Here is a 14,596-nt window from a genome sequence, read left to right on the forward strand (position 1 = left end):
ATGACGTGCATGATGGTCTGCCCCACCAGCCCCCCCTTCTTGTCGTCGTGGTCTCGCATCATGCCGGCCGCCCACAGCCTGCGTGCCGCCGAGTAGACCCCGAAGGCCGTGGTGAGCGGGCGGCGCCGCACGGCCCGCCACAGCCAGGCGTGGTACAGCGCCGGGAGGAGCAGCCCCAGCGGGATCAGGATGAGGTCCAGGTAGCTCTCCCTCCACACCACCATGGTCGATCGATCGGCCGACGACGACGATCGAGCAAGAACCAACAAAGCGTAAGCGTGTGGCACTAGCACGCTTGCTTGTCGATCGATGGCTAAGCTAGCTCCTGAATTTGGGGGAGAGGCGTTGCTCCTTTCTGGCGATGAACCGTGTGGAGGTGGCTCTCTGTCTACCTGTCCATGGATGGGTGCGTTATATAGGGAAAGGAGTTGAGGTGAGCTGAGGTGGGGGAAGAGATAGTGGTGTCTTACACAACGGCCACGAGGATCCTTTTTGCTGGTGGTCAATCAGCTAAAAGCAGCAAGCAGTGGACTAAAGGCAGACACACACACGACCAGGCGCAGACTGATCGATCGATCGACCTCCTTCGTGAGTCACTGCCCAGACTAACAAACGGAATGCCATCGATCGATCGCAAGTTGCGTACGTATGTCGCCCTTCGTTCGTCTTCTGGTTCGATCAATGGTTATTCGGCCAACCCTAACGACACGACCCTAAACAGTTATGCGTTTTATTCGGATTTTATTCATATGGAGCGACAAAACGGACACCGGTGTTTGGTTTTGCCGTCCGTCGGTCGGTGCATCCAACGCGCGACCACATCGCAACATGTCCGCATCCAATTTCAAAAATAGCGGCTGCACATAAAAAAAAACTTAAAACATAATTATACAGTAACATGTACTTAAAACAGTCGAAACAAGTTCCGGGTGCATAGTTAAACTTAACTTAAACTTAAAAAAGAAAAAAAGAAAATTGTTGCCGTCGTCTTCACGCCCTGCTGTTCTCGTCATTGTCCATGGTGTGGTGGATGTACGGTGGCGGCATCCAGAGGTGGGCTAGAGGCGCCCGCGGGAGCCGTGTGGCCGGCCGCGCCTACACCACCTCTTCCCGTGGCGGTGACAACTCCGGTCAGCATCGGCGCGTGGGCGCCCATGGCTTGGCGCCCACCCAGCCAGCCATCTCCTCTGTCATGGACGACCACGTCCAACTTTGTCCCACCATGCGCGGTTTCCACTCGCCAACAAGGATGAACTAGGGTTTGGTGTCGGGGCTTGAGGAGGCATGTGGGGACCAGAGTGGAAGCGTGGGCTGGCCGGTCCACGGCTTCCACATTTAGAAGGATGGCGACTGCTATTCATGGGTGGCTGGCAGGTGGGTCCGTCCACTCGTGTGCATAAATGTAGGAGGTGGGAGGTTGTGGGCGGCCGACATGCGGGTCCGAGGCAGACAAGGAGTGGGTGCGTGGGCGTCCGTTCGGTGTTTGTGTGGACGCAAACTAGACGCAGATTTGCGCTGGAAATGAGTCGAGCCGGACGCTAAACAAACGTTTTTTTGCGGATGGGGTCGCACGTTGCGCCGTTGCTTCTGTCTGTTTGGGTTAAAACGGACACGACCGAACAGATATGGGCCTAGCATTGGAGTCGACCTTAATTCCACGTACATGAATGAAGGAAGAAAATGGAAGGGGCATGTAACGTAGGGACTTGCACGTACAGAGGAAAGAAGACAGGTCGGCTCTACACTTCGTTCTCAACAAGAAGTGTGTTGTGCATGCAGAGAGAGAGAGAGAGAGAGAGAGAGAGATGAGCTGGGACGACATCAGTTGCACGCGTAGGTGCCGCAGCCGGTAGCTTTACAAGCTTGGATCTGTTACAAGCTTGGACCGGCGCCAAGATTTCGTGGCCGTAGCTCAAGCTTGGTTGTTTCGGTTGGCGTCCCGTCGGGTGTCTGAAGTGCAGTCTGTTGCGTTGCCGGCGCCGGCTGCGCACCGTGTCGCTAGCTGCTAGTGGTAACGAACCAAAGCTTGATTAGCTTCCGGGCACACGGCTCCGGCGAGCGGCACAGCAGCGCAACTGACTCGCCGCAACTGGCGGGTGGCCCACGCACGCACAGCGGGTTGTTCCCCACAGCTAGCATGCATGCGAAATTGGCAAATTGCCTAATAAGCTTAGGCCTAAAAATACCACGTCCAAATTTCACGATGTAGAAATGCCAGGTCGTCATCTTATCAGCTAGGACATTGTTACCCCCATTTCATCTCGCTTTAGCCACGCGTACCAACCCTTATGGTGCGTCGATCGTATCTTCAACTATTTTGATTCAGTGCATAATATTTTTCTCTTTTCTTCTGGAATCGAAGGCTTTCGCCCAGCTTTAAAGTAATGCTCATGATGATAAAGACACATAGGCCAACTTACAACCAGTAACTCGATGTTAGGGATATCAGCTTACGAGGTAAAACACTTGGAAAAAAGGAGAAAAATGACACCCAAAAACAGAAACGATAAGGACTAGAGCTACAAGCTAAGCCAGAGAAGGTTGTGCAGCTTGAGCTTCTTGCCACCTTGTCCACTGATAAGCAAAGGGCATCACCACGTCAAGACGATCGGACCATCACCAATAATCCCATAGGAGCAACTTCACAAGCACACCACCATCAAGCACGAGATCTTTGGCAACCAACATGTCAAAGATAATAATACAACAAGTAAATGAAAAAATAGAATACTTAAAAAGGAAATGTTCCTACAAAATTGTTCCAAAATATGGGAATTTGTAAATAAGAACTACTCCCTCCGTTCACTTTTGTAAGTCGTTACAGACAATTCAAAATAGGCTGATTTACACATTGTCTGAAATATTTTCAAGGTCTTATAAAAGTGAACAGAGGGAGTAATAAATTTGGGTAATTTTACATGATTTTCATAATTTTATCAAGTTTTGTAATTTCCAAAGTATTTCTTAATTATTGGGCATTTTGTATAGTTCTTATAACTTTGGTATATTGAAATGTTCATTTCTGATTTTTGTAGAGTATTTTTTTGGTTTTGATTGGACTGTCAAACAAGTACACAATTGCTACCACATCAACATTCAAAGTGGTTTTAGTGGAGGAATGGGCTAAATCTAGACGCTTTTGACACTAAAGCGACCGAACTTGGACCTTGACAATAATTGAGAACCAAATATATAACTTTTTCAAATATAATTATGTTTGGCAAAATGGCAGTGAAATAGGATAAAACTAATAATTCATCCAAGAACAAAAACAATTTGGACTACAACTACAAGCTAAGCTAAGATGATCCAAAAACGACAAGGTAAGCTAAGGTTGTCTACAGCTTGAGCTTCTTGCCAACTTGTCCACTGATAATCGGACCATCACCAATATTCCCATAGGACCACACTGCCTTTACGCATGAAACCAACACGAGCCATGGTTCTGTACACATGGCAACCCAGTTAGCCAAAATTCTAGAAAACTTCAGAATTTGTTCATTAAAAAATCAACTAATTTGAAGACAAATCAAGAAAAATGATTAAAACATTTGAAATATTTTAAAAATTATATGTATGCTTTTTTGAAAACTTGGTTTTAATTAAAAATGTATTAAATGAATATCTGAAAGAAACATCATAATGATAATAATACAATAAGTACAATGAAAAAATAGAACACATATAGACTTCTTAGAAAATGGAGTGTTCCAGAAAAGTTCTTCAAAAGTATGAGAATTTTGAAATATAATATATTTTTTCTAAATTCCATGGTTTTCCATAATTTTACGGAATCCCATAGTTTCTAGAGTATTTTCTATTATTATGCATGTTTAGAGTTCTTAGGGCATCTCCAACACCGACCCCCAAACAACCCGCAACCGTCCAGGTCCTTGTCATATCAGTTACTAGCACATTGTTACCCCGTCCCATGGTGTCTCGCTTTAGCCACGGGTACAAACCCATGTGGTCCGTCGATCATATCTTCTTAGGGAGTACTATTTTGATTCAATGCATAATCTTTTTTCTTTCCTTTTGGAACGGAGGCTTTCGCCCAGCCTGAAAGTAATGATGATAAAGACATATAGACCAATGTACAACCAGTAACTCGATTTTAGTGATATAAGCTTACGATATAAAACACTTCTAAAAAGGGAAGAAAAGTGACACCCAAAAACATAAACGACAAGGACTAGAACTACAAGTTAAGCCAGGATGATCTAGAGAGGGTTGTTGCCACCTTGTCCACTAATAAGCAAAGGGCCATCACCAAGATTCCCATACGACCAACTTCACAAGTGCTGCGCCATCAGCACAAGACCTACACACACCGTGTTTTTGTACACATGGCAACGCAGGTAGCAAAAAATAATGCTAACAAAAGTCACAAACCTTGAAGTTTTTCCTCTGTTGAAAACTCAACTAATTTGAAGACCAATTAGGCGAAAAACAGAATAAAACGCTTGGAATGTTTGAGAAGTATATGTGTGCTGTTTTAGAAACTCAATTTTAGTAAAAAAAATCATATTAAATGAAGATTTGAAAGAAACATCATAACGACAATAAGACGATAAGTAAATGAAAAAAGAAAGTACACATAATTCGTAAAAGGGAATGTTTATGAAAAGTTGTTCAGAAATATTGGAATTTGTAAATAAGAAATAGGAAAAACTTCAGTAATTCTACTAAATTCCATGATATCCATAATTTTACCTAGTTTTGTGTGGTTTCATGGGGTTTTTTAATTATTGTGCATTTTTAAGAGTTCTTATAATGTTGGTATATTGGAATGTTCATTTCTGATTGTTATTTTTACCTCTCCCCCGCCCTTCCTCATTGTTTCTCTTTGTGTTGCTTGGACTGCCAAAACAGGTACAAATAGCTACAATGTCAACATTAAAAGCGGTTTAAGTGAAGGAATTCTAGACGGTTTTTGCACTAAAGCGACCAAACTTGGACCTTGACAATAACTGAGAACCATTTTTTTTTCCAAATATAATTACGTTTGATACAATGACAGTGAAAGATGATAGAACTAATAATACATCCAAGAACAAAAACGATAAAGACTAGAGCTACAAGCTAAGCTAAGATGATCCAAAAATGACAAGGTAGAGCTACATGGTAAGCTAAGGTTGTCTATTGCTTGAGCTTCTTGCCACCTTGTCTACTGACGATCGGACCATCACCAAGATTTCAATAGAACCAACTTCACCAACACACTGCCATCAGGCAGGAGACCAACACGAGTCGTGCTACTATACAAATGGCAACCAAGTTAGACAAAATTATAGAAAACTTAAAAATTTGCCTTCATTGGAAAATCAACCAAGTTGAAGATAAATCACGCGAAATAGATTAAGATGTTCGGAATGTTAAAAAAGTATATGTGCGCTATTTCAGAAACTTGGTTTTAATAAAAAAAAATATTAAATGAAACATCATAATAATTAATACAATAAGTTCAATAAAAATAAAACATATATAGACTTCTTAGAAAATGGAGTGTTCCAGAGAAGTTGCTCAAAAATATTAGAATTTTGAAATGATTTTTTTTACAAAGTTCCAGGGTTTTCCATAATTTTCCTATATTTTGTAGTTTCTAGAGTATTTCCTATTATTATGCATGTTTGGAGTTCTTATAATGTTTCGCATATTGAAAATTCTATTTTTTATAAAAAAATGTATCTATCTCCCTCCCTTCTCATGGGTTTCTTTCTATTGATTGGATTGCCAAACAAGTACAAAATCACTACCATGTCATATAAAAGGTATTTTAGTGGACGAACAAGCCAATTCTAGAAGGTTTTGTCACTTAAGCAACAACCAAATATGTTGAGTGGTGTTATCAAGAGACAAAACTTAGACTTTCCCAATAGTTAAGAACCAGAGATATACTTCCCTTTTCTAAATAGAATCATGTTTGATGGAATGAAATATCCTTTTTCGATTGGGTATGGCTTCAACCATTCCTAGGGTCCGCCAACTAGTCAGCCATAGACATATTTTAGTTAACAGATGTATAATCAACATACCAAGTTTTAATTGCAAACCCTGAGATATAATTACTATGAAAGGTAACCAAACATCAAAAGGTTCGGTTCAATATTATATTGCTTCATCGGACCCGGGGAAATTGCCAAAGCATTTGACGATTGACACATTGGAATATAAAGGACTAGTAAATAAAATCCTAGATAGGAAGTGGGTTGGTCTCAAAATAAATGAGTTGTTAGTTGTAGAATATTACTCTCGTCAGACTTGAACTTAACGAAAAAAGGAAAGGTTCATAGAATTTCTTCCCCTTCCCCCGAACTAAATCGCCTTAAAACCATTAAATTCTTATTTTTCCCATCAACTAGCTAAAATTGACTAACTCTAGGATTAGGATCCGTTTTTCCTTTTTCCTCTATGTGTATTTAACATACCACTGTAATTTGGTATATAGAATTTAAGCAAAACAAGATAGAATTAGTGCTCATAGGAAGGTCAAGAAACCTTGAAGATGAGCTGTGGCTGAGCAAAATGGTAATGAGAAAAACACTCAAGATATCCAGCATATGATTATTAAACCAAGAGTTTACAGTAACTATGCTTGTCTTAGCAGTAAGTCACATTAGAATTTCAAAAGAAAAAAAAGTTATGTCACATTAGGCTTGCTGTCCTAGCTTAATTTCCTGTCCATCCTCCTTGGTTAATCGTAAGAATTGACAGTGGAAGACGCCGCACGTTTTACCCCCTGGGTTGAAAATGGCGGCATTTTTACAGCGGTGCCCTGACATGCAAAAGAAAAGGCGCCTCAAAAACTTTTTAGCTTCCAAGTATTTTTTTTCTTCGGGGGACTTTCAAGCGTTTATGAGGAAGCGCCAGTAGAGAAGTTGCCCGGGAAGTGAGCAGGCGTTTCTAAGGAAGGCATAAAAAATATCTTTAGCCAAAGGCAAATTTGTCACTCATTTCTTGCGCATTTTGCACTCGATGAACCTGACAAAATTTCCTTAAATAAGGAAAGAAAAGAAAAAACACACACACACACACCACGCTAAAAGAAAAATTTGCGGGCAGACCACGCTAAATTGACGGGCATTAGGCAGCGTACGGAACCCTGCAAGCTCAGATTCCATTTAGGACTGACGCATGCACAAACAGCCGATGCGCGTGGTCGAACTCGATGCGCTGCCCACTTGCCCTGTGTATACTCCTGCGACTTCAGCATGCATCGATGGTTTGTATGGGCCTGTGGCTAACAAGTAGGATTGTTTCGCTCCTAACACAACAAAGGGGTGGTGGCGCAGTTGGCTAGCGCGTAGGTCTCATAGCTAACAGCGAGTGATCCTGAGGTCGAGAGTTCGAGCCTCTCTCACCCCACCTAAAAATGACCATCGTTGTGATGAAACGCTCAATGGCAACTTGGGTCGCCATATATGCTCCTGAACCATCAGGTGAATCGAGCATGTCTGAACCTGGTCTACTTTTTTTTCCCTCTATATCTTGTTTTCACATGTACTGAGCGAGAGTTCGAGCCTCTCTCACCCCACCTAAAAATGACCATCGTTGTGATGAAACGCTCAATGGCAACTTGGGTCGCCATATATGCTCCTGAACCATCAGGTGAATCGAGCATGTCTGAACCTGGTCTACTTTTTTTTCCCTCTATATCTTGTTTTCACATGTACTGAGCGAGAGTTCGAGCCTCTCTCACCCCACCTAAAAATGACCATCGTTGTGATGAAACGCTCAATGGCAACTTGGGTCGCCATATATGCTCCTGAACCATCAGGTGAATCGAGCATGTCTGAACCTGGTCTACTTTTTTTTCCCTCTATATCTTGTTTTCACATGTACTGAGCGAGAGTTCGAGCCTCTCTCACCCCACCTAAAAATGACCATCGTTGTGATGAAACGCTCAATGGCAACTTGGGTCGCCATATATGCTCCTGAACCATCAGGTGAATCGAGCATGTCTGAACCTGGTCTACTTTTTTTTCCCTCTATATCTTGTTTTCACATGTACTGAGCGAGAGTTCGAGCCTCTCTCACCCCACCTAAAAATGACCATCGTTGTGATGAAACGCTCAATGGCAACTTGGGTCGCCATATATGCTCCTGAACCATCAGGTGAATCGAGCATGTCTGAACCTGGTCTACTTTTTTTTCCCTCTATATCTTGTTTTCACATGTACTGAGCGAGAGTTCGAGCCTCTCTCACCCCACCTAAAAATGACCATCGTTGTGATGAAACGCTCAATGGCAACTTGGGTCGCCATATATGCTCCTGAACCATCAGGTGAATCGAGCATGTCTGAACCTGGTCTACTTTTTTTTCCCTCTATATCTTGTTTTCACATGTACTGAGCGAGAGTTCGAGCCTCTCTCACCCCACCTAAAAATGACCATCGTTGTGATGAAACGCTCAATGGCAACTTGGGTCGCCATATATGCTCCTGAACCATCAGGTGAATCGAGCATGTCTGAACCTGGTCTACTTTTTTTTCCCTCTATATCTTGTTTTCACATGTACTGAGCGAGAGTTCGAGCCTCTCTCACCCCACCTAAAAATGACCATCGTTGTGATGAAACGCTCAATGGCAACTTGGTTCGCCATATATGCTCCTGAACCATCAGGTGAATCGAGCATGTCTGAACCTGGTCTACTTTTTTTTCCCTCTATATCTTGTTTTCACATGTACTGAGCGAGAGTTCGAGCCTCTCTCACCCCACCTAAAAATGACCATCGTTGTGATGAAACGCTCAATGGCAACTTGGGTCGCCATATATGCTCCTGAACCATCAGGTGAATCGAGCATGTCTGAACCTGGTCTACTTTTTTTTCCCTCTATATCTTGTTTTCACATGTACTGAGCGAGAGTTCGAGCCTCTCTCACCCCACCTAAAAATGACCATCGTTGTGATGAAACGCTCAATGGCAACTTGGGTCGCCATATATGCTCCTGAACCATCAGGTGAATCGAGCATGTCTGAACCTGGTCTACTTTTTTTCCCTCTATATCTTGTTTTCACATGTACTGAGCGAGCTACTGCACTGTCTCAATATATGCAATCGTACATGTTTTGGATAAGAGGAATATATGTTCTTCCTTTTTTATATAAAACTGCATGTTCTCTGACGACAGAGGATTCTCACACTCGTATATGTGGTTACTTATCTGAACTTCAACCAAAAAACGGTTATCTGAACTTACCAATTGAGTTTCTGACCTACGTACAGTTAGCTGGTGCCATAAGGCTAGGTTTCATCCTGGCAGGCTAACCGTACGCAGAGCTGTCGACGTCGCGGACGTAAGCGAGCAAGCTAGGGTGGTGACCGCACGTACGTCGCCGTCGATCAGCTGCCTCACTGGTCACTAGCTAAAAGCCCAGACCAATCCGCCGACCGCGATGTCGCTCCGAATGAACCGGTTTGTGCATGTCTGCGTTGGTTGGCGAATTATTGTGGCTCGCTGGCTTGCAGTTTTCGGTTGGCGCCAAAACTTCGTGCCATGCTACGTGTGATGGCACTAGCTAGCTCTTGTGGATGCTCAATAACTCAAACAATGCATGACCCATTTTCCTTTGTAACCATGTGGCCTAAAAATGTTACTCTTGTATATATGGTACTAGTACTGCACCAACAGAGGTCAGTGAGAGCAACATTATCTTAATTAGTTGGAGAATGAAAATGCACAAATACTATTAGTTGTCCTTTGCTCCTTAGTTTGGCATCATAGTTTTCTCAAAAAACATACTAGTAATTTAAAACCTACATATAGTATTGTGCATATAAAACCTACTCCAGATACTAGTAAACCTCGCTACCACCCCTAATTTAAAATGAAATATAGTTTTCTCAACTGGAGTAGATGTTTCAATGTTTGAAGAAAGAAAATTCTGGTTTAGGAAAGGAAGGTCAAGACCTCTTATTCAAATGATGTGAAAAAAAAACGATATTGGAGATAGTAGGGTTTTCCTTTTGTAGAAACGCAGGCAAACTTTTTGCCTCATCCATTAATTAAGGAGAAGACAGTAGTTTCATATACAACTGATGTATTGATGATACCAGACACATCAAAGTATTCAAAAAAAAGTATTTAGTGATCTCATAAAACTCCAGAAAAACTGAACCGCCAATGTAGCATGGGTGGTCAAATTAGACAGGAGTAGCCATCAAATGGATCTCAGTTTTGGTACTCCAAAGTGTAATGGAGGAACTAGTAGGATCCCAATAAGTTATTAATGAACATTTCTCAATCTTTCGGAGGGATCCAATAAGCTAGCTTGTCGGTTTCTGGACAAAAGGGACACTGAAAGCACAAATGGTATCCTTTTGACAACATAGTTCCACACCATTATATATGTGCGTGTCTTGCTGCCATGTACTCCTGGGAATTAAGTATGCATCCATGATTTGTATGGGCCTATAATAAACAAGTAGGGCTGTTCCCATTGTAATTCAACAAGGGGGTGGTGGCGCAGTTGGCTAACAGCGAGTGATCCTGAGGTCAAGGGTTCGAGCCTCCCTCAACCCACCAAAAAATGGCCATCGTTGTGATGAAACGCTCAGTGGCAACTTGGGTCGCCACATGCACACCTGAATCATCGGGTGAACCGAGCATATCTGAACCTGGTCTAGCTTTTTTTTCTCTCTCTCTCTCTATATATATATCTTGTTTTCACAGGTGGTTGGTTTACTTAGCTAGTGCACTGTCTCACAATGCAAATCCTACCTGAGTTCTGTATTTGTTATGAAACTGCATGTTATCTGACGGCAGAGAGTTCTCACACTTGTATGTTATCTCAACTTCAACCAAAAAATAGTTATCTGAACTTAGCAATTGAGTTGCAGACCCGTCGTCCAGTTAGTTGGTGCCGTAAGGCGTACCGTAGGCCTCGGCTAGGTTTCATCCTGGACTCCTGGTAGGCTAACCGTCAGAGCCGCTGACGTCGCGGACGTAGGCCTGCAAGCTAGGGTGGCGACGGCACGTACGTCGCCGTCGATCAGCTGCCCCAATGGTCACTAGCTAAAGCCCAGACCGACCCGTCGACCGCGATATCGCTCCGAATGAACTGCCGTCAGTTCAGGGTCTGTCTCGGTTTGTGCATGTCTGCGTTAGTTGGCGAATTATTGGGGCTACCTAGCTTGCACTTCTCTGGGGGCGCCAAAGTTTTGTGCCATGCTACGTGTGATTGCACTAGCTCTTGTAGATGCTCAATAACTCAAATATGCATGGCCCATTTTCCTTTCTAGATCGTTTTCAAAACAAACAAAAAATCCCTTCTAGACATGTGGCCTAAAAATGTTAGTATTGTGTGTAGTACTTTTACTACACCAACAGAGGTCAATGAGAGCAACGTTATCTTGATTAGTTGGAGAAGAAAACAGCATGCATAGTACTACGAGTAGCTATCAAATGGATCTCATTTTTGGTACTCCAAAGCATAATGGAGGAACTAGTAGGAACCCAATAAGCTATTTAAAAACATTTCTCAATCTTCCGGAGGGATCCAATAAGCTAGCTTGTCGGTTTTCTGGACAAAAGGAACACCGTCGAAAGCAAAACGGCTACAGGTATAATTCCACACTAGTATTATATGCGTGTCTTGCTGCAAAGCGTAATGGAGGGAGGGAGTAGGGTTAGCAAACCACAAGCCAGAATGCGGGAGGAAAGCAAGGGAATGAACGTATCCATGCGTTGGGATGCACTGACACCCGATCGGTCGGGGCAAGCTAAGCTCTGGGTGAGTCCATGCAGACGAACCGGGCCGGGAAGTCGTCCTCGTGCAGGATGTGCATGGACGTACGCGTGCCACCTCACCTCGCCCTCTGGTGTGCAGGCCAGTAGCTAAGCAACTGCTCTGATTTGCTGATCCGGAGGCCGAGTGCTCCTGCTTTTGTGTTAGAAAAACGAATTGAACGATAAGGCGGGCCTTTCTTTATTCAGCCGGTGCAAACACCACTACTTTGGATCGATCGGATGAATGCCACCAGTAAAAATAGAATCACAGCCACTGCTTTTCTTGTGTCTTTCTGAAGACTGATCCTTCCGGTGACAGTATAAATGGCAGAAATCCGGGTTGCGTACAATGAACAGTAAGTTCAAAATAGCAAGTAAACTCAAAAAAATTGTAAAGTTTTGGCATGCAAGATGCTTGGGTGAGCAATATGCGTGCAAAATTTTATGGTGTTTGAACATTTGTGGAGCTCATGGGGAAAAAATCTGGTCTACACAGTGCACTTTTTCAAAGTTCCTTTGAGAAACCATTTTTTTGCCACGAGCTCCTCACATGTCCAAACACCACGAAATTTTGCATGCGCCTTACGCACCTGAGTATCTTGCATGCCAAAAAAATAAGATTATGTTTTAAATTTTATTGCTACTTCTCAAGGTTACTGTTCATCAGCGGGTGCAGCTGAACCTATGCTCCGGATCGCCCTGTCCTAGGGTTGGACCAAAAGCTCGTAGCTCATGAGCTTAATCAGCGCTCGATAGTTTGGCTCGTTAAGCTCGTGGCTCGCTTTTTAATGAACAGAGGCAATCATCAATTTCAGCTCGTTAAGCTTAACGAGTCTCACGAGTAGCTCGTTATTGACAACACAACACATATTTTCACCTTATGTGACAAAATTTTTGTAGTACCTCGGCCCATCTATTCAATCTAATCTACATAAAAGACAACAAACTAGTGCATTTCTTTTGTAGTCACCATCTTCCTTCTTAAAAACCACATCTACACCCCCATCATGTAGATCGACCATATCAAATCTGTTAATGAGCGCTCACAAGCCTAATGAGCACCCGATAGTTTGACTCATTAAGCTCGTGGTTTGCTTCTTAATGAACAGAGCCAATCATCAATTTCAGCTCGTTAAGCTTAACGAGCTTAACAAACGAGCTAACAAGTTTCACAAGTAGCTCGTTATCAACAACACAATACATATTTTCATGGGTGAATAGCATATATGCCACTCAAAACTTGCCCGTATTCCCATCTGCCATTGGAAATTTCCCTCTTCCAGATATGCCATTGAAAATTTGCACCGCATACAGATATGCTACTATGGTCAGTTTGACCGTTAGTTGACTGTCAGGCGGCACTTGGAAATACGATTTTGCCCCTGGTACTGTAGCGGCAATACATTGTAGCAGTCCGAACAAATTTGGTCACTTTCGAAATTGCAGCCAAACATACTGTAGCATCCACTTTTACAAAAAAAATGCCACTTTTTCAAATTGCGAACATTTTTTTCAAAAAAAAGTGTTAGGAATTCGGAATTTGAAATTACGGAGATTTATTTTGAAATTCAAAAAAATTGTTTGAATTTCAAATATGTCCGGATGCTACAGTATATCATTGCTACAGTACGGCCGACCCGCAATTCAAGATTGGCCAAGTTTGTTCGGAATGCTACAGTATGTCGTTGCTACAATACCAGGGGCAAAGTCGTCTTTTCACATGCCACTTGACAGTCAACTAATGGTCAAACTGGCCATGGTGGCATATATGTACAAGGTGCAAATTTTCAATGGCATATTTGGGAGAGGGAAATTTCCAATGGCAGATGAGGGTACGGGCAAGTTTTGAGTGGCATATATGGAATTCACCCTATTTTCATCTTACGTGACAAAATTTTTGTAGTACCTCGGCCCATCTATTCAACCTAATCTACATAGGAGACAACGAACTAGTGCATTTTTTTTGTAGTCACCATCTTCCTTATTAAAAACTAATCTGCACACTCATCATGTAGACCGGCCACATCAAATATGTTAACAAGCGCTTCTGAGCTTAACGAGTTTCAAACGAACCGAGTCAAGCAGGGTTTTCTGCTCGTTAATCCTAACGAGCTTAACGAGCCGAGTCTTAATGAGCACGAGCTTAACGAGACGAGCAACTCATTAATCCACATAAATGGGGGCTACTTAATTAGCACTTGCACAACAACATGTTGTTGGCTATCTTAGATATTTCTTCAATTATCCGTTAGGTTTTCTGCTTCGTGGGGAAACTATGGGAATTGAAGCATGTCACATGCATTTATCTATACTAATATAAAAAGTCTCAAAGGGGCAGATCTAACTAATATCAGCCATTAAACCATGTGCATCCAACGACCTAGATTGCTTCAATTGTGCGCGCTCAATATGTTCAACATGCAATCAATATCATACCCAAAGTTAACCTTAGCAGTAACTGTTGGGTTTCGTAGTAATTTCAAAAAAATTCCTACGCACACGCAAGATCATGGTGATGCATAGCAACGAGAGGGGAGAGTGTGATCTACGTACCCTTGTAGATCGACAACGGAAGCGTTAGCACAACGTGGTTGATGTAGTCGTACATCTTCACGGCCCGACCGACACCGAAACTACGACACCTCCGAGTTCTAGCACACGTTCAGCTCGATAATGATCCCCGGACTCCGATCCAGCAAAGTGTCGGGGAAGAGTTCCGTCAGCACGACGGCGTGGTGATGATCTTGATGTACTACCGTCGCAGGGCTTCGCCTAAGCACCGCTACAATATTATCGAGGACTATGGTGGAAGAGGGCACCACACACGGCTAAGAATATGATCACGTGGATCAACTTGTGTGTCTAGG

At 42.8% G+C, this 14,596-nt stretch overlaps 1 protein-coding gene and 1 non-coding gene across 2 annotated transcripts; one reads left to right on the forward strand and one right to left on the reverse strand.

Annotated features, from left to right (window-relative positions):
* Nucleotides 1-31: 31 nt before the first annotated feature.
* On the reverse strand, nt 32-386 carry LOC125531666 (the record flags this gene model as incomplete). The annotated part of the gene is given in 1 exon segment (XM_048695987.1): nt 32-386. A coding segment is annotated over 1 exon segment (193 nt), but the record flags the coding sequence as incomplete, so codon positions are not given.
* A 6,891-nt stretch (nt 387-7,277) lies between these two features.
* Nucleotides 7,278-7,365, forward strand: TRNAM-CAU. Its single transcript is given in 2 exon segments — nt 7,278-7,315; nt 7,330-7,365. It is a non-coding gene; the product is annotated as a tRNA-Met (tRNA).
* Nucleotides 7,366-14,596: the final 7,231 nt, after the last annotated feature.

The sequence above is a fragment of the Triticum urartu genome, unplaced genomic scaffold, assembly GCF_003073215.2.
Source record: "Triticum urartu cultivar G1812 unplaced genomic scaffold, Tu2.1 TuUngrouped_contig_7783, whole genome shotgun sequence".
Lineage (NCBI taxonomy): Eukaryota > Viridiplantae > Streptophyta > Magnoliopsida > Poales > Poaceae > Triticum > Triticum urartu.